We start from the raw sequence: 22,950 nt of genomic DNA on the forward strand, positions 1-22,950 counted from the left end.
TGCAAGTTATTGGCGGGTCGCACATATTTTTAGAAAGTTAAAAACCGAACGTATGATACTTTTTATAATAAAAATCAAGCAGTGATACATCTCTCTAATATAATATAGATTTACTTCTTCATTGCATTACATCTCAAAAAATTCCCTCATGGAATCCGTCATGGCGATTCCACACTGGAGAATCATGTTCATAATAAAGACATTGGTGGATTTTCATATAATCTGTTCAAAGAGCCCAGGAATTGGGTATTTTTCCTGATATCCACATTTCTTCCTTTGACTAGAAAGATGGCGAACCTATTGACCGTACTTCTTCAGAAAACATCGAAAATCCTGGGGAATAAAAACATCGTCTACGAAATTTATTCCCCGGACATTGGAACGTCAAGACGAAAAGGCTTCAGCGAGATAGTTACTGCCAGAAAATAAGCAAATGTCATCGTTCATGACTGAGAAACAGTCGAATAATTAAAATTTAGGTAGCTCTGAAACAAGTCAGAGTTACCCGAATAATAAATTCAAAGACAACAGCATCAAATTCATGAGCGATAATGAACCGCCGAACCACAATGCTATAAAATAAAGATCTACCGCATCTGCAGGGAAGAATTATTCCGCACAGCGACCAGATGAAAATCATCATTTACCCAATACAAGCGAAACATATTCGTCGCCAGAAAAGAGCCTGTATGATAGAAACATTTCGAATGGAATCGAACAAACTCGAATTGCAACTCCTGATACGGAGACGACGCTGCCCCCTACCAATAATTTTCTGGTTAGTGGAGAGAATCTACAACAAACGTATAAAACGTGAGTTCGGGAATCTGTAAGAAATTTGATACATCTGCTATTGTTGAGGTTCGTAATAAAATAAGCGATTTTTACGAGATTGAATAAATGCTGAGAAAGTTTTGAATTGTACTGTCTTCAATTCATGAAGTAGGAAACAAAACTATTTGAAGTTTTCTATGATAAGGAGTCGACTATGGGGATAATAAATATTTTCATACATATTGAGATTCACTCACCCATGCACTTGACGCTACGAAATGAGAAAATAGCAGTCCAAGACCGGGATAAAAACTAAACCTCGTATCGAATGTCAAACCGACTATTGAAATTGAATATTGTATTTATGTTTAGGGCAACAATGTCTTCGCCAATGTCAAAAATTTTGACAAATTTGAATACGAATTATCAATGATGGATTATTTTGCCAAAATAATAGCTCAGTTTAATTCAATTATAGATAGATTATCTGAATCATTTTTTATTAGATTTTGAGGAAATATGAGAAAAAAAGAAGAAGAATTTCCGAAGATATTGTTTCACTCAGAAAATATCATTGCATGTAGAAAAATCAATTTCATTGAATCTGCTTCAGATTTTGCATGTGCATTCATCTTATCTCGGAACAGAAGCCTATTGATTTTGGGCGAATTATGTCGTATAATTAGCGAGTTATTAATTGATTAGTGATGGGACACAAGGTGTCACTATGGAGTAAGAGCGCTGTTTTGGGGGATCCCCGAACTTTCGATCGATAAGTCTTCGGTCTCCGACCGATATTCTCGTTTAATGGTTAATCCGGCGCTGCTTAGCGGATTTATTCAGCCGTATGAACACTCTAACAGTTCTCTGCAAGGTAATCACACCAACATAACAAAACTGAGCGTCCTGTGTTTTGGGATAGCAATGTGCAGAATGGCGATATCGATATGTTTCCATGTTTGCAAAACATCGTGGCACAGAAGAGTTATTTGCTGTCATAAGTCAACACTTGAAAGTCAGTTTTAGCATTTACTTTTCGCGGAAAATGTTTAGATGCTCGCCAGGGTAACCTCTGGATTGTTAATTCTATTGCAAATGATATTTTTTCGTACAATCTTAACACGGCTGTGAAAGATCGATGATTGAGCTTTCCTGTGATACCACGCTGATGTCGAAGAATAAAGACTTGCCCTTGTCACAGTATTGGATATCGCTTGAAAAAGAATATCCTGAGCTTCGTGACGAGGCCATCAAATTACTGCTTATATTTTGGTCAACTTACTCATGTGAAAAAGGTTTTTGTCGTTATCTCTCATTGAGACCAAAGTCGCGTGAAAGTCAACGTTCTACTTCGCCTTGCAGAAACTTCATTAAATTCGCGTTTAACACGTATGATATCAAATTTCTCAATAAATTGTATTGTCTGCTTTTGGACTACATACTTTTTCGTAATTACATTCTTTTAATTATGTATTGTGTTTTTGACATTTTGGGTTCACCGGTCCGCCAAATTAGTTTTGAAGTTACACCAGCCCGCAAACCAATAAAGGTTGAGATAAAGTGTCTGGTAAAATTTCCATTGTTACGTCAGCATGGCATCCTGTTAGTTGCCCAATGTTACAGAAATAAACTAGTCGGCGCGGAGAAACATTCATTTTTCATGTAAAATATTTTTAAAAAGCAGGTATAATAAAGCGAATATTCAGAATTTAGCCGATCCGTGCAAATATCGGCACTTAAATTTCCATCGCTTAAATTCATAATGTTCGCCAAACATGTATCAGGTGAACGCAAAGGGAGGAGGACTGAGACTACAGGTTTTTTGCTAGTCGGGGATTTCGTGAAAAAATTTGTAGTCTCTAACAACCCTCGGTGTTTCGGTTGGAACGTAGAAAGCTCCATGTCGTGGTGATTATGGTGTCCGCGGAAAGTGGGTTTGCATATTTACATATTTCTAGGCTTATCATACGTCCCGCTTTAGGCGGGACAGTCCCGCTTTTTGGCGTCTTGTCCCGCCGTCCCGACAAGTCAGCCAAAAGTCCCGCTTTGGCGTTTAGCCATCCAGCATAATACACGGACATGTTCTCGTCACTGTTGTTGCTGGTGTAGCGCAACGCTAGCGTACTTACTGAAGGTGAATGCGTTATTTTGATTGTTTCGTTGTTTCCCGCTAACATTGTTAGCGAACGTATCACATGTAAAATCAATTCTAATTGGTCCTAATCGGACGTTCATGTGAATGTAACATTGAACAACGTTTTTTTAAAGATGTTATCTACGGATAAGCATGCTTGGGCGAATAAGTAAATTCTCAATGCTTGAAAACGACACAATATTTCATTATTCTTTATTTCTTTTGCTGTGCATAAAATAATCTAAATTTGGATCATTTGTATCGTTAGCGTCTATTCCTTCCTATTTTTCGAACTGATCCCGATATTTAGACAGAGACTATTATGAGCATGAACTCTTGAGGACAATATATATGGTCAAAGAAGACAGACGGGATGGCTTAAATGTAGGCCTATGTAGTAAAATCGGAAAATAAAGTTACAGGAGGCGTCCCACTTTGAAGTCAAAAAACATGGTAACCCTACATATTGTGTCATATGATATGATCTCGATTCTATATAGGTGCTATTAATATAAAAATTGATAAAATTTCGCATGTCTACCATAGCCATCTTAGTGCACGCCAGACGATTTTCGGTATTTATGTATTCTGCAATGTGAATAATAACGATTCCTGTAGCTTTCGAAGCGGTAATATGCCTCTAATAGCAATGTGAGTTTTAAGATGAATTTTTATTCTGCTTCGGTTCTTAGAATGAAACACACATTGAACATTTTATTTAGCTCAATCCCAGAGAGGATTTTCTCGTTAAAAAACCCGGGAAAATCTGGTGTCTGACTACCCACACAATGATGAAAGAAGAAGTAGGCAAGTAATGGCTGAACAGGACTTTAGATGGGTTTCGTTGAACGATGATACACTGCGACTTCGTAACACAGTCAACTTTATCAGTTGTGCTGAAATCCCATTTGCTTGGCGTGACCATGTTAAAGTATAAATGTTATGTTAGGCCATATATCCATTTATGGAAAACAATTGTTTCGACTGCTCAGAAGGAAGTGAACGATGTGACGTCATGGTCATCAATGTGTGGTGATGGTTTCAATTACATTTCCATTGTAATGTATTCGTATTTGTAAGAATAAAATACGAATGCCGGTGGTTATATTTTACTCCGGTCCCTATGAATAAGCCGAAATAAGATGTAGCCTATTAGAAATAAACCCGATACGGGACAGACGTCGCAAATTTGTAGCTATGCGCATAAAGGCGGCGACTAAATGATAAAAAAGCATGCATCGATGGTTTTACGTGCTTTTGGAAAATCAAAACTAATTTGCATAACAACAATGCGTGACACAGGCGTATTGCGTTCTGGAAAACAAAAAAATACAACTAATTATCGTTTCCCAGCAGTAGCGTAGGTGTGGAGATTTTAACTATCGTGTCCAATATTTTATTAAATTGAAAACACGGGATACGAAACCACGATTTACTTCCGATAACACCATTTCTACCAATTGAAATATAAAGTAGAGTGATGCATATCACGAACCTACAAACTTTCGGATATGCTCGTGACGGATTCTAATTGCGCCGAACAAGAGACAGAGACGTGGGAAAGTACAAGAATTTTGCTTAAAAGGAATGGAGCAAATGAGGATTCTCATAATGGAATCTTAGAAAACTACAGAAACACAATAAGTTGTAACATAGAAATTACTGCTACTGGAATTGCTGAAAAAGCGTGAGAAGAGTTGTCAAGGTTTGTGTTTTTTTTTCAATATAAATCTACTATATTATAACTATGCTATATACTTATACACTACATAAAATATCTATGACTTGTTTCATTGCATGTACAAAATATTAGACGTAATGATATAAAGATATCAATGCTCTCAATTGATTATTAAATTGATAAACAAAACTACATTTTAGAAGATTATTTTTAATTCGACTTTAGTGAACAAAAATATCTCAAGAAATGAATTGTACGTATAGGTAAAAAACAAGAGTAATATCATGATTTTACATGTGTTTTCAATCATGATAAAACTTATTCACTAATTAAACGATTACATTATAGATCAAAAATGAAAATATTCATTGCCGTGGTATTGATATCGATGTTATATTCTGGAGAGGTTTCATCGTTAGAATGGATGGATGAAGAATCTAGCTGGAGGTAATTATGTTTGTTTCATTACACACTAATCCCATCAGAATTTTATTAGCATATATATAAGTAAGTATAAGTACAAATTTGAACGAGGAAATTGTACAATTGCACTTTGGAATATTAGAATGCAGTCAGATTTATTTATGTTAAGAATTTTTTTTTTTGAAAATTGATAAATTAAACCACATATCACTTTGTTTCAGATGGCTAGATGAACATTGTAAAAAACTTGGTGTGCTGGATGTAACTGACAATCCAACAGCTCTCTATACTGTGAACAAATGGAAATGCAAAGACTTCAAACCTACGCGCATTAGTACAGTTGAATGCCACAGACTATGCCCACGTACTTGGCTGGGCACCCAGAGAACATTGGTAATGCGGAACAAGTGCGACTACATCGGATTAACCCTACGAATAACCTGTGATTGCTTGAATCGCGTAAAATGATATGTATTTTCTAACATATGTTAGAATAGTTGAGACAATGCACAACTGATAAATACTGAAATGATAGAAGTCGAGCTTTATAGTAGTTTGGCATATGTTATCTATAAGTAAATATAATAGAAACTGTTCACGTATGTTTGGGTAACACATCGCTGTATAAAGTAGACTATTTTATTACTAACATTATTGTATATCTTATTTATTGATAATCACTGTCCGATTTATGCAACTATTTAGTTAACAGACTTTCAAAGTTATACATTGTTTTATTTTAGTGAAACGTACCTATTTTACGATTGTAGTAATCGGAACCTAGGTTTGATTCAAGTATAGTAAGATTAACTTTTTTCATATGTAATCATTTATGTAATCAATGTATTTTTAATAATATACTTGATTGTGTTAAAGCTTTTCTAGAAGTGTTGTTAGTTTTATTTTTGCCAATTTCATGAGATCTGACTCATGAAATAACACATCTTCATCTTGTTGGTGTTTTTAATATATACTAGTTTCACTATTTTATTGTTATCTTTTTTGTTCAAAGTGCTAGATAGCTGTTGCAAAATAGGTAGTTTCTTATTGTATGCTCTTCTGTTATAATTTTCTAGTAGTCCGGGCCTTTTTAAGTTTAAAATGGTATAAAGAAAAAAAGCACAATATTTACACTATTTCTAATTTTGGCATGCTACCCATATACCTAAATATTTTTAGATTTACATACATGCTATTAAATAATCAACTTAAATGTAGGTTTGTTTTTTTACTAATCGAAATGTTTTATTTAATCTAATACCTCGTCTGAATTATTTACGTTTGTATATTTATTATATTTATTTTTATATTGATTTCATTACATTTGATATGTGATAACCTATTGGATTAAAAATTTCTCAGTAATGAGTATACATATACCACATATAAACTGCTTTATCATCGAGAATTCATTTTATTGCTAACCAGGGAGAGTGTCCAAAAATGTGATGTCATTCTTGTTTGAATACCACTATATATGCTTATCTAACCTCCTGTACTAAGTATTATGAAAATGCATTCTACTCTATAGCACAGCACGAATCACAGATAAATTCAGCTATTTTCCCGTAATACTTCCTTCCTGTGGAAGATATAGGGAAAATTTGTTCAAAAGGGGACGAGTGTGGGGAATGTGCACAGGGACGACATTTTTGAGACACCGAACCGGAAGCGGGGTTACAGGTGAGCTCATGTAAATAGGCAGCGCGCCCCGCAAAGGGGTCATAGACAATTTTTTGAGTTGATTCGGAGATAATTAAAAATGATCTTGCGCACCATCTCGTTTAGAGCAGGGGTCGGCAACCTTTCGTCGCTCGCAGGCCAAAATTAGGGGCTGCAAGTCATTGGCGGGTCGCACATATTTTTAGAAAGTTAAAAACCGAACGTATGATACCTTTTATAATAAAAATCAAGCAGTGATACATCTCTCGAATAGAATATAGATTAATATAGATCTCCATTGCATTACATCTCAAAAAATTCCATTTGAATATTTTCGGCGCCATTGAACCCTTTGCACTTAGCATCAATTTTTCTGCGTTTTGTTGTCATTTGACTAATTATAATTAAATTATGGGCTCATTAAACGAGTAATTGTGAACTATATACTTGTTAGGTTATAATATAATTCAGTCTACACGTGTCTAGCAATAAATTCTGTTACGTAAAGAATATAATATATTACTATAATTCAGTGTGAAGCTTCGCGGGCCGGATCTGGCCCGCGGGCCGTAGGTTTCCGACCTGGCTTAGAGATTGCGGAGAGCTGTTGTGCTTGTATCTTTATTATCTATAGAGTTTCCAATATTAAAGTTCCATTCACGTATTTCCAACGCATTTTTGAATAAAAGAGCTTATTGTTAGCTAGTTACTTTTGAGGTGTACCGCGAGACTTGACAAATTTTAAAAAGGGGGCGCGGTTTGAGAACCACTGATCTAGACCAAGGGTGTTCCATATTTTTTGTCGGTGGGCCATATACCCAACTTCAGACATCGTTAACTTTGTTTCTGTAGTTTTAATCTTCACTGAAGTCAATCATCAGAGGAAGGCAGACAATCTTTATCTTAGAGCAAAATTTTTCGAGCAGCATCGGAATCCCTCATGGCGATTCCACACTGGAGAATCATGTTTATGATAAGGACATTGGTGGATTTTTATATAATCTGTTCAAAGAGCCCAGGAATTGGTTATTTTTTTTTGATAATCACATTTCCTTGGACTAAAAAGATGGCAAAGCTATTTACCGTACTTCTTCGACATGATAAACTCTCGATTTCGTTTATTGCTAAATTGCTAGGACAAAACTTTGATGATGCTCGCGTCTCGAAACATCGTCTAGGAAATTTATTCCCCGGACATCGAAACGTCAAGGCAAAATTGCTTCAGGGAAATAGTTACTGCCAGAAAATAAGCAAATGTCATCGTACTTGACTGAGAAACAGTCGAATAATTGAAATTCAGGTAGCTCTGAAACAAATCATAGTTACCCGAATAATAAATTCAAAGACAACAGCATCAAATTCATGAACGATAATGGACCGCCGAACCATAATGCTACGAAGGAAAAATCTACCGCATCTGCAGGGAAGAATTCTTCCGCACAGCGACCAGATGAAAATCATCATTTACCCAATACAAGCGAAACATATTCGTCGCCAGAAAAGAGCCTGAATGATAGAAACACTTCGAATGAAATCGAACAAACTCGAATTGCTACAGTCCACTACCAATGATTTTCTGGTTAGTGGAGAAAATCTACCACAAATGTATAAAACTTACTTGAGTTCGGGAATCTGTAAGAAATTTGATACATCTGCTATTGTTGAGATTCGTAATAAAATAAGCGATTTTTACGAGATTGACTAAATGCTGAAAAAGTTCTGGATTGTACTGTCTTCGATTCTGGAACTAAAAAGCCGTATAGGAATGTGATAAAAGCGATGCAAGTTCGAAAACGGTTGAAAAACAACCATTACAAATCAGATTTGGACAATAATTTCAATGAATGTGCCTCTGGATTTCATGATACAGAAATTCGCAAAAAACATTTTCGCAAAATTGAAAATCACCGGTACTGTGGCCCAACGGTACCGTATCGCAGAAGATTTGAACTTGAACAAAAAATGTATCCTATAGTACAGAGCAGTGTTTCTTAACCTGAGTTCGATCAAACCCCTGGGTTTCGATGAAGTTGTTCCAGGGGTTCGACGAACGTCGTTTGAAAGAGTTGTATATATATATATATATATCATGAAACCTTACTGTTACCCAGCCTACTAATAAGTAAAATTAACTCTAGATTATCTTAGGAATATATATCCAAGCTTACACGTTTGAACAACCCACTTCATCGAAACTCATATCGTCACCGATGTCGTACGCTTCGGTGTGCTTTCTATTAATTAAAGCGCTTGTTGATGCTTTCTGCATACTGATGGGCACGAAATGTTTTAGGTCGTTATAACGTGGGGTTTTAAGACAAGTAATGGACAAGTAAGTAAGTAAACAAGCGGACAAGTAAAAGATAGGGAGTAAGTGTACATAAATATAAAAGTGATAAATTTAGGGCAAAGAATATTTCATTGCACAGCTTTGCTCAAAATTCTCAACATTCGTTCTGGAAAACCTCAATATGGCGTTTAGTCACGTGATATCTTTATATCTGTGAAACGGTGGACAAAGGCTTTTATCCGCATTTCAATACAGATTGAATAACGATAAACGAATGAATTAGCTACCGACGTTTTTAGGCGGCTTATCGTTTTTCGGATTTCCAAAGTTGCAATTTTTGTATAATCAGTTTTACGCTATTTCACCTGCTAGGACGTTTTTAAAGTATGCGTACCAAGATGGCGGACACCGGAACGTAGTATGTGTGTACCAGGATAGGCCATAATTTCAGGTACAAATACCACTGGAGTCACTTCGCTAGTCCCCGAACTCGTAATAGAACTAACCCAAGGAATAAAATTATGGCCTAATCCAAACCTGGTATAAAGTGTCCACTTTTGATGATATGATGTAAATTCAAATTTATATGCGCTCATTTACAATCGATGATGCACAGGAGTGTAGCCAGGGGAAGGTTTTTCTTCCTCCTTCCTTTTAAAATGTAAAAAAATAAAGCACCTTTCTGTATCACACGTACCAATTTTTTGTAGCTTGAAACGCTTTTTAGACCCTCAAGACTCATGAAAACACACGTTTCATGGCGTTCGGCCGGACCCGCTCACTGTTTCGATCTAACTTCGCAAATAGAAATTTCAGAACCCCCTCCTTTGAAAATATCTGGCGATATGATGCAAAAACTCGAACAATGCTTCGGCGAACTTATTGGCCTGTGTGAAACCACAGCGGTTTTATGTTAACTAAAGTGTGGCGAATTGGAGCGAAAAAATCTAGAAGCTTACTCCTAAAAAACTTGCTGATTTTGAACAGCACACAGATATGCAGTGCTATGCACAAACATCACATCATTGACGTTGAAATCATTCATCAAAGACTCCTGTCAAAAGCGGATTTCCGTTGGTACACGCTCTGAAAGATCTTTCGCTCACAAATGACATCGACAAAGAAATATTTTTGAACATTGAAAATTTAGTACGAAAATTAAGGCACTTGCACTGCAGTGTAAGCATCAAAAACAAAAAATAAATAGCACCATATGATTGAAGACAACAAACTCATAGCAGAACAAGGAAAAACAAAAAGGTACAGGCCAAATCTAGCAGCACAACAAATCTCGGCTGGTGCGGTATCTAGCTTAAAACGTAAAAACTTGATACCAAAGTTTCAAGGACTGAAGAAGAATACATAATGAACAACCATTGTACAATAATTAATATAAAACATCGAGTATTTGTCTCTAAACTCTCATGTAGTATGCATTAAAGTCTATGCACATGAAAAAGGAAAAAAATCTATGGCGATTGGAAGCGGAAGGTGGTATCCTTTCAACATAGCCACATCATTTTTTACAACAAAAAAGGAATGTTAATCATGATTTCAAATTTATTTTATTTTCCCAAATGGTTTCTACAGCTTTTATTCACTTTCTAATTTTCAGTCGCTGAAACAACTGCTAATTAATATCAATACATCCCTGATCTATCATATTCCTAAAAAATTATATATATCACGGTAAAAAACAATTAATATGAGGAGAGAAAAGATATGACTGCCAAGATTGAAACATAACAATAAAAATAGAATAGTCTCTTCGTTGACATTGGTAATGCATCTAGCTAGGGCAATGGTTTCCAAACTTTGTAAGCCGTGTCCCTTTTTAGGAACTTGTCAAGTCTCGCGCCCCACCTCAAAAACAATAAACTAACAATAAGCTGCAAATAACAGTTAATGAGGCGAAAGCATGGTTTCTTCAAAAAACACGTTAAAAATTCGTGGATGGAACGTAAATAATAAAATGAATGGAAAGTTTCAAAAACAAGAAAAAATTGTTGCTATTTTTATTGGTGCAGTTGTTTTTGGCTGACAAAATAGGAAATGTAAATATCCAAAATAAGGTGTGCAAGATCAAATCTAACAACAATAAAAATATAAAAATAACTAAATAAAGAAGCACATGTGTTCAAAATATGGTCTTTTTGAGTATTCAATTAGAATTTAGCAGATATCAGTGTTGTGTATTTTGAGTGTCATGTGTATTACTGTCAAAAAATTATGAAAACTGTAGCAATATTTTTAAATATATAAAAGTACGATTTTGAATTTAATGCTAGAGCAGTACAAATTAGAAAAAATAAAAGGCATGCACACTTTGAAGCTGGTAATTCTTACTAAAAGAAACAAATATATTACATCAAAATAAATAATTAACAGCAAATAATTGTAAAGATTCTGTACCAGAAAAAAGTTGACTACAAAAGTAGCTTTAGAACTTTGCATTTAGCCAATAAGCAGCAAAATAACATCACGCTTAGTGTTATGATTTAGTATTACTAACATGTTCATGTTTTTCTATGTTCAACAAAAAAACTTGACAGAAGGAAAGTTGCTGAACACAAAGTAATTATACATGTAATATGGGCTTTGAGAAAACCTATCAAAAAATCTTAGCAATATTAATGTATTTAACATTTCAAATCTGAAACTGGGTTTGTAACAAAATACCCTATAGTACGTCACAATATATATTCAACGTGTCAATCTCTAGTAATTAAGATTTTTTATCAGTTTCCTCCTCTGTTTTATTTACAATGGATTTCTCATACTTTTTAGCCTTATGTTTGCACCACATATATATCCTCATTGGGTGGAAGAGGGTTAAAAGAGAAATGAAGACAAACATTATATTCATAATGAAAAAATCACCATCCATTTTGCGTAGAACAAGAGCAAATAACGGAAACTGAAGCAACCCAAACAAGCCCCCGACGCACATTGTGAGTCCATATAATTTTCCAAAATGTTGTCCTGGAAATGCAATCGCAATAAAACTCATGCTCCCACCATAAAGAAATGACCTGAATATGACTTGTAGAATGAACGACACATACTGTAAAGGCAAGGACGGTATTACAATAACAATAGAGAATAGGGTCCCAAGGAGAGTGGTAGCAAGAGCAGAAAAGCTAACCGCCTTCAAAGGAACCAAATCTGGAAATTTAGCATTTTTCCGTAGAATTCGAGTAGCTGCATCAATTAACAATCCATTAAATGGGGCAAACACAACACCAAACAACTGACATGTTCCAAATGCTACCAAGTAGGAGTTTAGAGTGTTTGAGTCTCCAGTGAGGGGTGTGAGCCAATTTACCAGTGAACTCATGAAAAAGTAGTTTCTTAGTTGCAGGAGTGAAAAATGCATGGTATTACTCCAATACAAGCCCTTTTTTATATAAAACGAGGCAGGACCAGCAAAAGTAGATTCCTGATTTTCATTAGTCAATTCGGTTAGTGCTTCAACTTCTTGATTTTCTTTCATTTCAATTATTTCCAATTCTTTCTTCCTGGATTTACAATCTGCCAATCCAAACTGATAATCTTTTTTGATAGGAAAAGGAATGTGATTTCTTGGTAACAGTATGAAAGTTCTCACCCAAAGGAAAATCGTACACCAAGCTGTGACATGAAATATCGTGTTTAAACTTACACCTTCATCATACAGCATCTTGTACATTAGAAAAACGAAAGAAGATGAATCCAGAGCACCACTCATCATTGTGATCACAGATGATCGGAATCGCCCAAACAAATTTCCAATCTGTAGATTAGTCAATAACATGAGAATTCCACCGATCGCAAAACAAGTCATAGCTGGGAAAAGCAACCAAGACGATTCCACATTGGATACTATCATTAATATACAGCCGATGGTAAAAAGGGTGATGGAAATCACTCGTGAAACCCAGGTCCCAAATTTATCGTATATATATCCATTGATCAATGTAGAGAATGAAAGTAGTGACGAGGCTATCGTAAAGACTAAATTAAGCTGTTCAGATTGAGCATCACAAGTGATGATTTGACCTAAATTTTCTTCATGAATTTGTTTTGTGGGTTCCGTTGTGTTAAATCCATTATACGAAGATATTCCTTCAACATCAAGTAATGCGGTTGCGTTATAGCTGAGAGCACTTGCTGTTGGGACTACATTGTTGGATGACTTTGACACGTTGTGTGGATAAGTTTGATTTGATTCATCACAAAGGTTGCTGAAATATCCATCTTGTTGCAGCACATAATTTAAAGAAGCCCATCCAAATAATATTCCAGAAAATAGTAGGCATTCAAGTACGCCAGTAAGTAAAGCTAGAAAGTATTTTAGATCCATTTAATGGAGCTCACTACAGAACTATAATGAATAGAGCAAAAAAAAGTATTACTCCTAAGTCAGTAAGTCCAATTCTGTCAGGTGGTTGTTTGATCAGATAAACAGCAGATAAGGATTCTAATAAAATAATAGATATGGGCAATTATCTATCTCAGGGGTGTCAAACTCGTGGGTTTTCGAGGGCCGCATTGCATTTTGGAAATTGTGCAAAGGGATGCAGACAGTTTTTGATAATGTATACTTGAAGCATATTTTTAAATAGGTGTGGTTTGTGACATATATTGTGATGCAATTAAACAGCCAAATACAGTTTTGTTATTTTCTTAAATTTCATTTACCGTACATATTAATTTTTGCATTTCACTATTATTGCAATTTACTATAGGCTATTTATTACAAAAAATCATAAATTTTTATGTACAACTATCCAAAAGATTTTTGAACAGAGTTTTGATGAGGATAAAATAATACATTCACTAAAAATGACAAAATATATGACCTAAAATTTTCAAAAATATTACATAATAAACTCAATGTTTTTTTATTACATATGTCTTGGCGTTTGGCATCTCTTTTTGTGCCACCAGTTTTATAATATCAGGCTGAAATGATTTTACAGTATTGCACAAATATTACAATACTACATTTATCATTTCATGTATAAATCAGTAAACAAACAAAAATGACCGACTTTCCGGACCAGACATTTCCCGACACATTTCCAACCATTACGTGGCATACCACTTGAGTTACGATTGATATTGATTTTTAGTAACTAAGTAGTTGTATAATTATAATATTATACAGACACATAAAAATGTTTCTGTTCGAAGTTGATCTTTAAATTTGTCATATTGTCTACTTATATTGTATTCTTTCATTGTACTGATGTAAATGTGACAAATTAAACAATGTGCTTTACAATTTTGAGAAATATTGCAACTCCCCCTTTTCTTCAAAAATGCCACATTCCTCATGTACTTTGCGTTTCATTTAATCTCTGAAGTGTTTTTTTGCAACTATATTTTTGCTAGCTCGAGGTGTATTCATAATTGGGTCAAAAATGGACAAAAAAAAATTTTCGAAACTAATTTCAGTAAATTGTCGTTTTCTGTGTAAAAAATCAATTTCATTTCAAAAGGTTTGAAAAATGTATTACATTTAGATAAAAAAAACTCACAAAATATTACAATTATTGTAAAGCGTTTGAGGGCCGCATTGGAAGTTCTCTGGGGCCGCATGCGGCTCGGGAGTTTGACACACCTGTTCTATCTGACATAATAGATATAGTTCGTTATCGGCGGCGCAATGCCATTTCGGGCAATCGTAATTGGACTTTGGCAAGCCTTATTACGTGATGGTGACGTCGTAGTGACGTAATTTTTGGATGACATAGTCAGGTGGGGGTTAGGAATAACATATGCAAAATGCGTTATGCTACGTGCCAAAGTATAATTACGATTGCCCGAAATGGCATCTGCGCCCCCGATAACGAACTCGCTTAAGCCGGCGATCTCTCTCCTATCGTGATCGCTGTGACGATGAAACGAGAGAAATAGCTTGCTCGATTTCGGGTGATCTTATGCGCGTTTTGGACGACCATCCGCATATATTGGTGGGCGTTATTACGCCACTGTGACATGACTAATTTTTTCCGTGACATAGTCAGGTGGGGGTTAGGATTGACATATGCAAAAATTGTTGAGCCAGGCCAACTTAGAAGTGGGGTCTAGTATAGTTTAGTACTACAAGTACTTCCAGTGGGCGTAGCATACCGGTAACGATTTTTGCATATGTTATTCCTAACCCTCACCTGACTATGCCATCCAAAAATTACCTCACCATCACGTCATAGGGATTGCCAAAGTATAATTACGATCGCCCGAAATGGCATCTGCGCCGCCGATAAGAACTTGCTAAAGCGTTTTGTCGTCTGCGCGTTTTGTACGACCATCCGCATACTTCGGTGAGCCTTATTACGCCACTGTGACGTCGGAATGACGTAATTTTTCGGTGACGTATCAGGTGGGGGTTGGGATTGACATATGCAAAAATTTTTCAGCCAGGCCAACTAAAAGTGGATGTGGTACTACCGGTACTGTACTAAACTATACCAGAGCCTAGAAGCGCATGTGGTGCTAAACTACGGTATACCAGACCCCATAAACCTCCACTATTTTTTCAACCATCTCAAGCTTCATTAAAAGGTAAGTACTGTACATTATACCCAACACTGTTATTACACAGTTATACCCAACATTGCAACATTTCAGAAATGGCTTGGTTATTTATTACGGTACTTCTGCTATTTCATTAGACAGTCCAGCAATTTAGGCAGCAGTATGCCTTCATGTGGGGAGTGAGTGGTGAGTTGTCCGTGTAGTCGAGTTGTCCGTCAGCCATGTGGGGAGGCGGACAACTCGACTACACGGACAACTCACCAGAGACAACTCGACTACCTGGAGACCTGGTGAGTTGTCCGTCTTTTCGCATTTTCTACGGTGGTGTTTTAGGTCTATAGAAATGCGTTTTTGATATTTTTAGTGCTCAAATGTTGAGAAAAATACATAAATATTCTCTAGAAAGCATTTTTATTTGTATAAGTGGCTTATTTTAATCATGTTGTATGAATACAAATACAGTCTACAGACGAAATTGGAGTAACGTTAGCGAAGTTAGACTGTTGACTTATAGGACTGTGTTCGTTTAATTTTATGAACTTTATTGGTATTAATGTTTTGAATGAGCACATTTGAATATATTAAAACCTTTATACTTCACAGTAACACTTAAATATTTATGAATGTGAGCTCAGTAGTCTGTGGTTGCAGTAGTCTAAACTCGCTTACGGCAGTCGCCCGTCAACTCACCAGTCGAGCAAACGCTCTGCGACGTGACGTCATCGATGCTCGAGGTAAAGACAACTCGACTACCGAGCAACGAGAGTCAGACAACTCACTAGTCGAGCAATCGCTCTGCGATATAGATGCTCGAGGTAAAGACAACTCGACTACCGAGCAACCTCACTAGTCGAGCAATCGTTCTGCGATATCGATGCTCGAGGAGAAGACATTGCTTTGCAAAACGCAGACTCAATAGTTGCATAGCATTTACTTAGTGCCGACTGATATTAGTTGTAAGCCAACTTACCACGGCACGGTTTCAGTCATAGAGTTTGAAATTCTTTTTGCAGAAAAAAAACAGGAACAGATAGGCACTGTCGCTGCGCCTGGCAAAGAAACTGGGCCGAAGAATAGATAAAAGATGTTTACTTTTTGTTACGATTAATGAATTTATTATGATATTTAAATACTAAACGTTATGGGGAAATTTAATGGATGGAAGGTTTTGTTTTCTTTTTCGTTACGAATATTGAATTTTATTTGAATACTGAACGTTTGGGAAATTTGCTGCGTTACATACTTACTCTTTGCAATACTGCGGCCCGTAGATCCTTGAACACCTCCGAAGAAGAGAGTCCACAGATAACTCTCCTTCCTTAAACTGTTCCCAAACATGTTGCACCCTCTCGTTGGCTTCCGCATGCCTGCCGTTGACACGCCCCACAACATTCTCTTCTAAAATATCCACAACGTCCGCCTCTATCCCTATACTTACCTCGTACATTGTTGAGATTAAACTGTAAAAAGGCATATTTTTCCGAGTTATACTGTTGAAATGATATTTATATATGTCTTTGTACTTCTTCCACTTCTTTTGTTTTAACATGTTTTATTTTGTTTTAGGGACGCTGGAACAAGAGACCTGATAAAGCACACCTACACCACTAACACCAGTGGTTCCCAACCGCCGGTCCGCGAGATATTTCGTTGTTTTTATGCCGTCTCAATCGCTTTACCAAAAACGAGGCTGCGTTGGTTTATTACAGTATTACGCAATTTTTCTTCCGTCGTCATATTGCGACGTCTTTCGCGACATTTTGGCGCCGAGTAATCACACTTTTCGCTTTTTCGGCTCCGATTCATCGCGGATGCGCTTCATCAAATCTCGAAAAAATCAGAAACCTAGAAATCGGCACGAGTGCTTTTTCTGTTTAGCATGCTTTTCCTGATTACTATGACCATCCATATAAAACGTTACGCATATTTCTTTGTTTAAAACAGAAAACTGTCAAGAACAGTATAATATTTCAGTAAGATATGAACTCGTTGCGACCATAGGCGTAGCTAGGGGGAGGGGGGGGGGGGGCAGAGGGGCCATGGCCTCCCAAAAAATGTTCGAGAATTCCATTCTTAATGGACCTTCCCCCGACCTTTGACCTTTATTATTATGATTTTGGTCGCTCAGACAAACATTGCAAATATTCAGGCTTGTGCAGGGCGATAGAGTGGTACGTTGCTCGTTTTAAAGGCCTTCGAATGGCATTTCACTGGTGATGGCGGTATTTTCGTGCTTCTAAAGTTATAACAAATTGTCAAGTGATCTATTATTAACGTTATTCCGCCTTCACATTGCCGTTAATGTACCTAACTTAGTTCTAAAAGCCTATTTAACATACAAAAATGTAATCACTCAGATATGACTTGGTTCTCCAAGAACTTTTCTTTTCCCCAGCAGGAGAAAGATACAAAACTTTTCATTGAAAAGTGATATTTAAACTTATATGGTTGAAGAATGTCAGAGGGTGGTGATAGGACTAGGAGACCTGCGTGACTACCGGTACGATACCGGTACCATATCCCATAGTTCATAGACTGATAGATAGCGTCCAAGTTAGGGCTGAATTGGTGGGTTTAGTATTGAAACAAATGAAATGCAGGGGCAGTTTAAAAAGTCTTTTAGATACATTCTTGGAAACATTGCACAAACTACAGAAATCTGTAATTTTGAACAGGTGAATATTTTTTTCAGATACATTTATGATGGTTCAGTCGTCAATCTTGGTTCAACGCTAGATTTCAAAGCCAAGTGCTATAGATAAGTTCAGGAGTCTCTGCCACCACATCATCTCCAAATAGTGGTGTCGCTGGATAGTCACCAAGTCTTTGATGCAATTTGTACATGCTAGGCACAGTGAGGGCACTTAAGTTTATGTCGTATCATAGAAACACAGATTTATTAGCTCAGTAAGACGGGTGCAAATATACTATTGAAAGATTAGATTCAACAGGTTTATTGAGGTATTATGATCGATTATATACCACATAAAATTACAAGACCAATAATGTTATAGTGATAAACATGGTTTAAATGGACTAACCAAGACTATCCAACAGATGAAATTGAGGGGAATAAAGATTTTTCACTGAGCCAAGCATGTACAAGCCTTCCCCAGCATTGGTAACAAACCACCTATATAAAGGGAACAAAATAGATCCAACAGTTTTGTCGTCTGTAGTTGGTGCTAATCCCACAAAGTTAGATCGAGCCAGAGTTCCAATCATACCGGTTCAACCAAAAACAGTCTGTTATGTGATAGGTTTTACAATATAGTTTATTCATTCAGTGTAGAAATAGAATATAACAGATTATAAAAAATATATGATGAAGGAACAAGCAAGTAAATCCAAGAAAATTACTACAAATTATACAGTTTTGCAGATATTGTGTTGTATAGGATAAAAATACACACCAGATATATGCTTTTGGGCACAACAAACAAAAAACATGGAAGCAATGGAGCGTCTGAGGTATTTTATTGAAGCTGCCTGGTTTCATCCCCCGATAATATGGAAGAATTGCTCTCACTGGGCACTACCTCATTGTTATGTAGTCAGCCCATAGTCAGATGGGCAAACACCCACCACTTGGTTCGGTTCTAAAGTTATCAGGTGATTATGAACAAGTTGTGATTTATATGACAGTGATAAATGCAAAACAACCTAACAAAATAAGGATATATTCATCACACACCACAGTTACTACCAAGTGCAGGGCCAACTTCTGGTATCAGGAGCAGCTTGGTGTGACTTTGCAGTTGCAGTTCCGATTCTGAATCTTGTTAATTCTTTCGCGCCTTTTTATTATTATTATTTCTTTTTCTGGTAGGTAGTCAAGTACTTTTTGAAATCTATTTTAAGTTATGCTCGACTTCCACTTTTCTCTGCAATTTGTTTGTATGTTGACTTTTTGTGTTGTTTTATGCCAGAGAACCAAAATAAAATGATGATGATGCTTGCTCACATTTTTCTGCTGTCTGACAAAGCGCTGTCTTTTTCATCAGCGGCACTTGAGGTAGTTTCAACTAAAGAGTCTGGGGGCAGATCTGGTTGGATCCCTGACAATCCTTTCTCACTTTCGTCAGATTCACATGTCTCTGTATCAAATGAAGTATCTGGTGACAGATCCTGTTAAAGTATGATCCAAAGTTAAATTATGGTATAAGTAATCCTTACCTCACAACTCGATGGTGCTTTTCTGTTGGGTGACAAGAATCTGATATAGGGTCAGGGTATTCATCAGTTGGTCCATCGCCTCCATGAAAATGCATGATGGAACGCATTGTTGTATTAAAATTTATTTCATATAAGAATTAACATATTGAATATATCATAGGTATCGAAAACAATATTTATGTTGGCCTACCTTGGTACGCACGAAGGTATTTCTGGTGATTTTTCCTAGATTGAATATACTGTGAGTGTGAGGCCTGTTGCATTCCTTTATCCACCTCATTACTTTTTGGCAGTCAATATGTGGCTTCCGAAAAGGCACAAATCTTACTCCATTTGAACGGTAGGGGTACCGTACCGTACAGGTTGTCAGACCGTCAAATACCATATGCACAGCGTTTACACATAGTTACCGTAGTCTACTAAAATAATTCACTAATAGATTCTGTTTAATAAAAATGCAACATCGTATCGAAGACAAATTCTTCCGCACTGACATACGGTAGGCTACCGGTACCCTTGATTGCATCAGCATGACTGTCTACTATTTTTTTGGTTCGAAATAGCAGTTGCGACCTGTACAGTACCGTAACCTGTTACCGGTACCTGTAAGGTGCCTGCAACGCCAACGGGTACAGCCTTTTAGTATAGATATATAGATTTCGTGAACGTGATTTGCAACAAGTAACATACAGTATTACAGCTTTCTAATTCTCGCGGCCTTGTGAGGAAAAAAAAGCGAGAAAAAGGACAAATATCTTCCTAAACCGCCAGCAACCTGTGCGGAACGCGTCCAAAGTTGTCTGAGCGACTTTTCAGCGGAGAATGTTTGTTTACATCTGCTCGCCTGTGATTGGTTGAAAATACGGATGTTTTGATGTCGGGAAAAGGTCCATCCACCAGTTTTGTGGCAATCTTGTGTCGTCACGCTTGCTGATTGTCCTTGTTACGTCACAAAGACTTGGCCGTTCGCTGTTATGAGCAGTTTGGTAAAGACTGTTTCGTTAGCTTTCGGTCAGTTACTCGGTTTGATTTGTTCTCGCCGGTTTTATATTCGAAACGCTTGGATTGATGACCAAATTACTTCCACGGCTAAATGTAAACAGGCGAAATGCGATAGTTTTTTTCAGCGAAATAAAGAGTCGCTTTCCTCAAAAACATCAATGAGCGCTACTCAGGCTGCGGATGCACCGGTTACGTCAGTTAACGTTACGTCTATTACTTCTATTCCCGAAGATAAACTAAGATTCAAAGAAGGGAAAACAAATGATCTTGGATTTATTCTTAAGAAACATATCGATGCGGAGAGATACAGGCTTCTAACTTCGAATGGTCCGAAAAACGTGACGATTCTGGATACCGTTAGACAAAGTCGTCGTAAATTTCTCAAAAAATGGCTTGACGATGACAGATTTTGCAGTTGGTTAGTTTGCACCCAACTCTCTGATGGGGGTGGATTTTGTATTCACAAAAAGCCAGCTGAGTTGTTGAATCAGTTTGCTTACTGATAAACTGTTGTTGTTTCGCGCTTGAAGAAGGGGTGTCTTAAACCCAATATAATTTCTGAAATTTTCAAGTTTGCCACCCTCCCCCCCAAAAAAAAATTTTGGGCTGGCTACGCCACTGGTTGCGACTCTTCAGGTGGTTACGAGAGGCGGGGAAAAGCATGGGCCGCAGAGATCTTTTCCAGTATTTTGAGCAGGCACAGTAGGATTTTGAGCCCGGTGCCAGTTTTTGAGTGTGCCTTTTTTGTCTAGAACCATATTGAGTGACATTACATTATAATACGCAAATATATGTTAATCTTTTTTGTTCAGGTCCTTTAATTTTTTGCCGGTCAGCGAGGACATTTCATTTTACCGGTCCGTTAGGGTAGAAAGGTTGGGAACCGCTGGTCTACATCACTGTGAAGTGACTCTCACGGTGACCTTTGTGTGCAACCAAGCGAAAAGTTCAAATATCGTATCAGATTCGGAGGCGGAACTAAATTCCCATACGCAATAAAGAGGCAAATGAAAATAAAAATGCCAAAATAAAGTTATATTCGGTATTTCTGTGAATTTAAATAATAAAACCGTGCCAGAAAAAATGTAAAGTGCGAATCATCAAACAACAACTTATAAATATGAGTTTAAAACTAAAAAAATACAGCACGAGTAATTACTTTAAAAGTAAATATCGTAAAACATACACTTTTCAAATCTTAGTCACATGTCTCTCCGCCCAAGTGGCGCGAGATTTTATTATTAGATATTGATAAGCTTCTTAAACTCTACACAATATGACAAAATTTTATAATTATGGGGAATCCATTGCTGAAAAGAGCCCATTTTGCATATATCGGAATAGGTGAAAAATCGAAAAAATATACACTTTTCAAATCTTAGTCACATGTCTTTCCGCCCAAGTGGCACGAGATTTTATTATTTATATTGACAAGGTTCTTGAACTCTAGACAATACAACTTGAGTCGTCGGGAACAAAATTTTATAATTATGCTGAATCCATTGCTGAAAAGAGCCCAATTTGCATATATCAGAACAGGTGAAAAATCGAAAAAACATACCCTTTTCAAACCTTAGTCACATGTCTTTACGCTCAAGTGGCGCGAGATTTCCTTATTTGATATTGATAAGGTTCTCAAACTCTACTCAATTAAGTAATTAGTATTTCATTGTTTGGAGATATAATTGCGAGCTTCAGAAAGGATCTATAATAAATTTAACTTCTTCTGAGAATTGAATATAATATAAATCTACCACTTTGCTAATATAATCATTTTACCCCAGCAGATCAAGTTATATCATATGTTGACCTCTCACTCAACTACTTGTTTGCATTTTATATCAGCTATGCCATTTTTTTCCAGCCAAATAAACAGCCAGTGAAATCAAAAAGTGCAAGAAAAAGTGACAGGGGCCACTGCAATGTTGAATCTATTGGATGGTTTCCATCTATTTGAAAGAGATGAAATGAACTATTTTGCTGGCGGAGACAATCACTTCTCGAGTGTATTTGATACTATTTTGTTGTTGTGTTTGATCACATATTTCATTGAAAGTGATTTCTTTTCAATTGTATTTCATTTCTTCGGGTGGTGGCATGAGGGTTAATCGAGTTACTTTGCGGATGTTGTTTAGTTTTACAACTTTTTCTTGTGGTTAAGGTTAGCATCGCTATGGCTGTAAAAATCGGAGACATCCAACCCACTGCTTTTGAATAGTACATACATTTGGTTGTAAAATTACAACCGTTCGCAACGATCCAATACATCTGAAGTTGTATATATAT

The 22,950-nt window shown here is 36.6% G+C and overlaps 3 protein-coding genes across 3 annotated transcripts; 1 reads left to right on the plus strand and 2 right to left on the minus strand.

Moving 5' to 3' along the window:
- Nucleotides 1-3,967: 3,967 nt before the first annotated feature.
- Nucleotides 3,968-6,541, plus strand: LOC144429877 (uncharacterized). Its single transcript, XM_078118099.1, has 3 exons — nucleotides 3,968-4,613; nucleotides 4,938-5,036; nucleotides 5,234-6,541. Exons 2-3 carry the CDS (start codon nucleotides 4,945-4,947, stop codon nucleotides 5,478-5,480), a joined length of 339 nt encoding a protein of 112 aa, XP_077974225.1. The 5' UTR covers nucleotides 3,968-4,613; nucleotides 4,938-4,944; the 3' UTR covers nucleotides 5,481-6,541.
- A 3,532-nt stretch (nucleotides 6,542-10,073) lies between these two features.
- On the minus strand, nucleotides 10,074-13,345 carry LOC120347525 (equilibrative nucleobase transporter 1-like). Its single transcript, XM_039417542.2, has one exon. It carries the CDS (start codon nucleotides 13,304-13,306, stop codon nucleotides 11,690-11,692), a length of 1,617 nt encoding a protein of 538 aa, XP_039273476.2. The 5' UTR covers nucleotides 13,307-13,345; the 3' UTR covers nucleotides 10,074-11,689.
- A 5,359-nt stretch (nucleotides 13,346-18,704) lies between these two features.
- Nucleotides 18,705-20,333, minus strand: LOC144429935 (uncharacterized). Its single transcript, XM_078118183.1, has 2 exons — nucleotides 19,853-20,333; nucleotides 18,705-19,614 (listed from the first exon to the last, which is right to left on the minus strand). Exons 1-2 carry the CDS (start codon nucleotides 20,045-20,047, stop codon nucleotides 19,447-19,449), a joined length of 363 nt encoding a protein of 120 aa, XP_077974309.1. The 5' UTR covers nucleotides 20,048-20,333; the 3' UTR covers nucleotides 18,705-19,446.
- Between the last annotated feature and the right edge of the window lie 2,617 nt (nucleotides 20,334-22,950).

The sequence above is a fragment of the Styela clava genome, chromosome 11 (genome assembly GCF_964204865.1).
Source record: "Styela clava chromosome 11, kaStyClav1.hap1.2, whole genome shotgun sequence".
Lineage (NCBI taxonomy): Eukaryota > Metazoa > Chordata > Ascidiacea > Stolidobranchia > Styelidae > Styela > Styela clava.

Bases quoted from the DNA above. Each gene is read 5' to 3' on its own strand.
- LOC144429877 (XM_078118099.1), top strand. From the start codon at position 4,945: ATGAAAATATTCATTGCCGTGGTATTGATATCGATGTTATATTCTGGA. The intron at 5,037-5,233 runs GTAATTATGTTT...ACTTTGTTTCAG, and splicing joins GATGAAGAATCTAGCTGGAG to ATGGCTAGATGAACATTGTA.
- LOC120347525 (XM_039417542.2), bottom strand. From the start codon at position 13,306: ATGGATCTAAAATACTTTCTAGCTTTACTTACTGGCGTACTTGAATGC.
- LOC144429935 (XM_078118183.1), bottom strand. From the start codon at position 20,047: ATGGTATTTGACGGTCTGACAACCTGTACGGTACGGTACCCCTACCGT. The intron at 19,615-19,852 runs GTAGGCCAACAT...ATACTTTAACAG, and splicing joins ATACCTTCGTGCGTACCAAG to GATCTGTCACCAGATACTTC.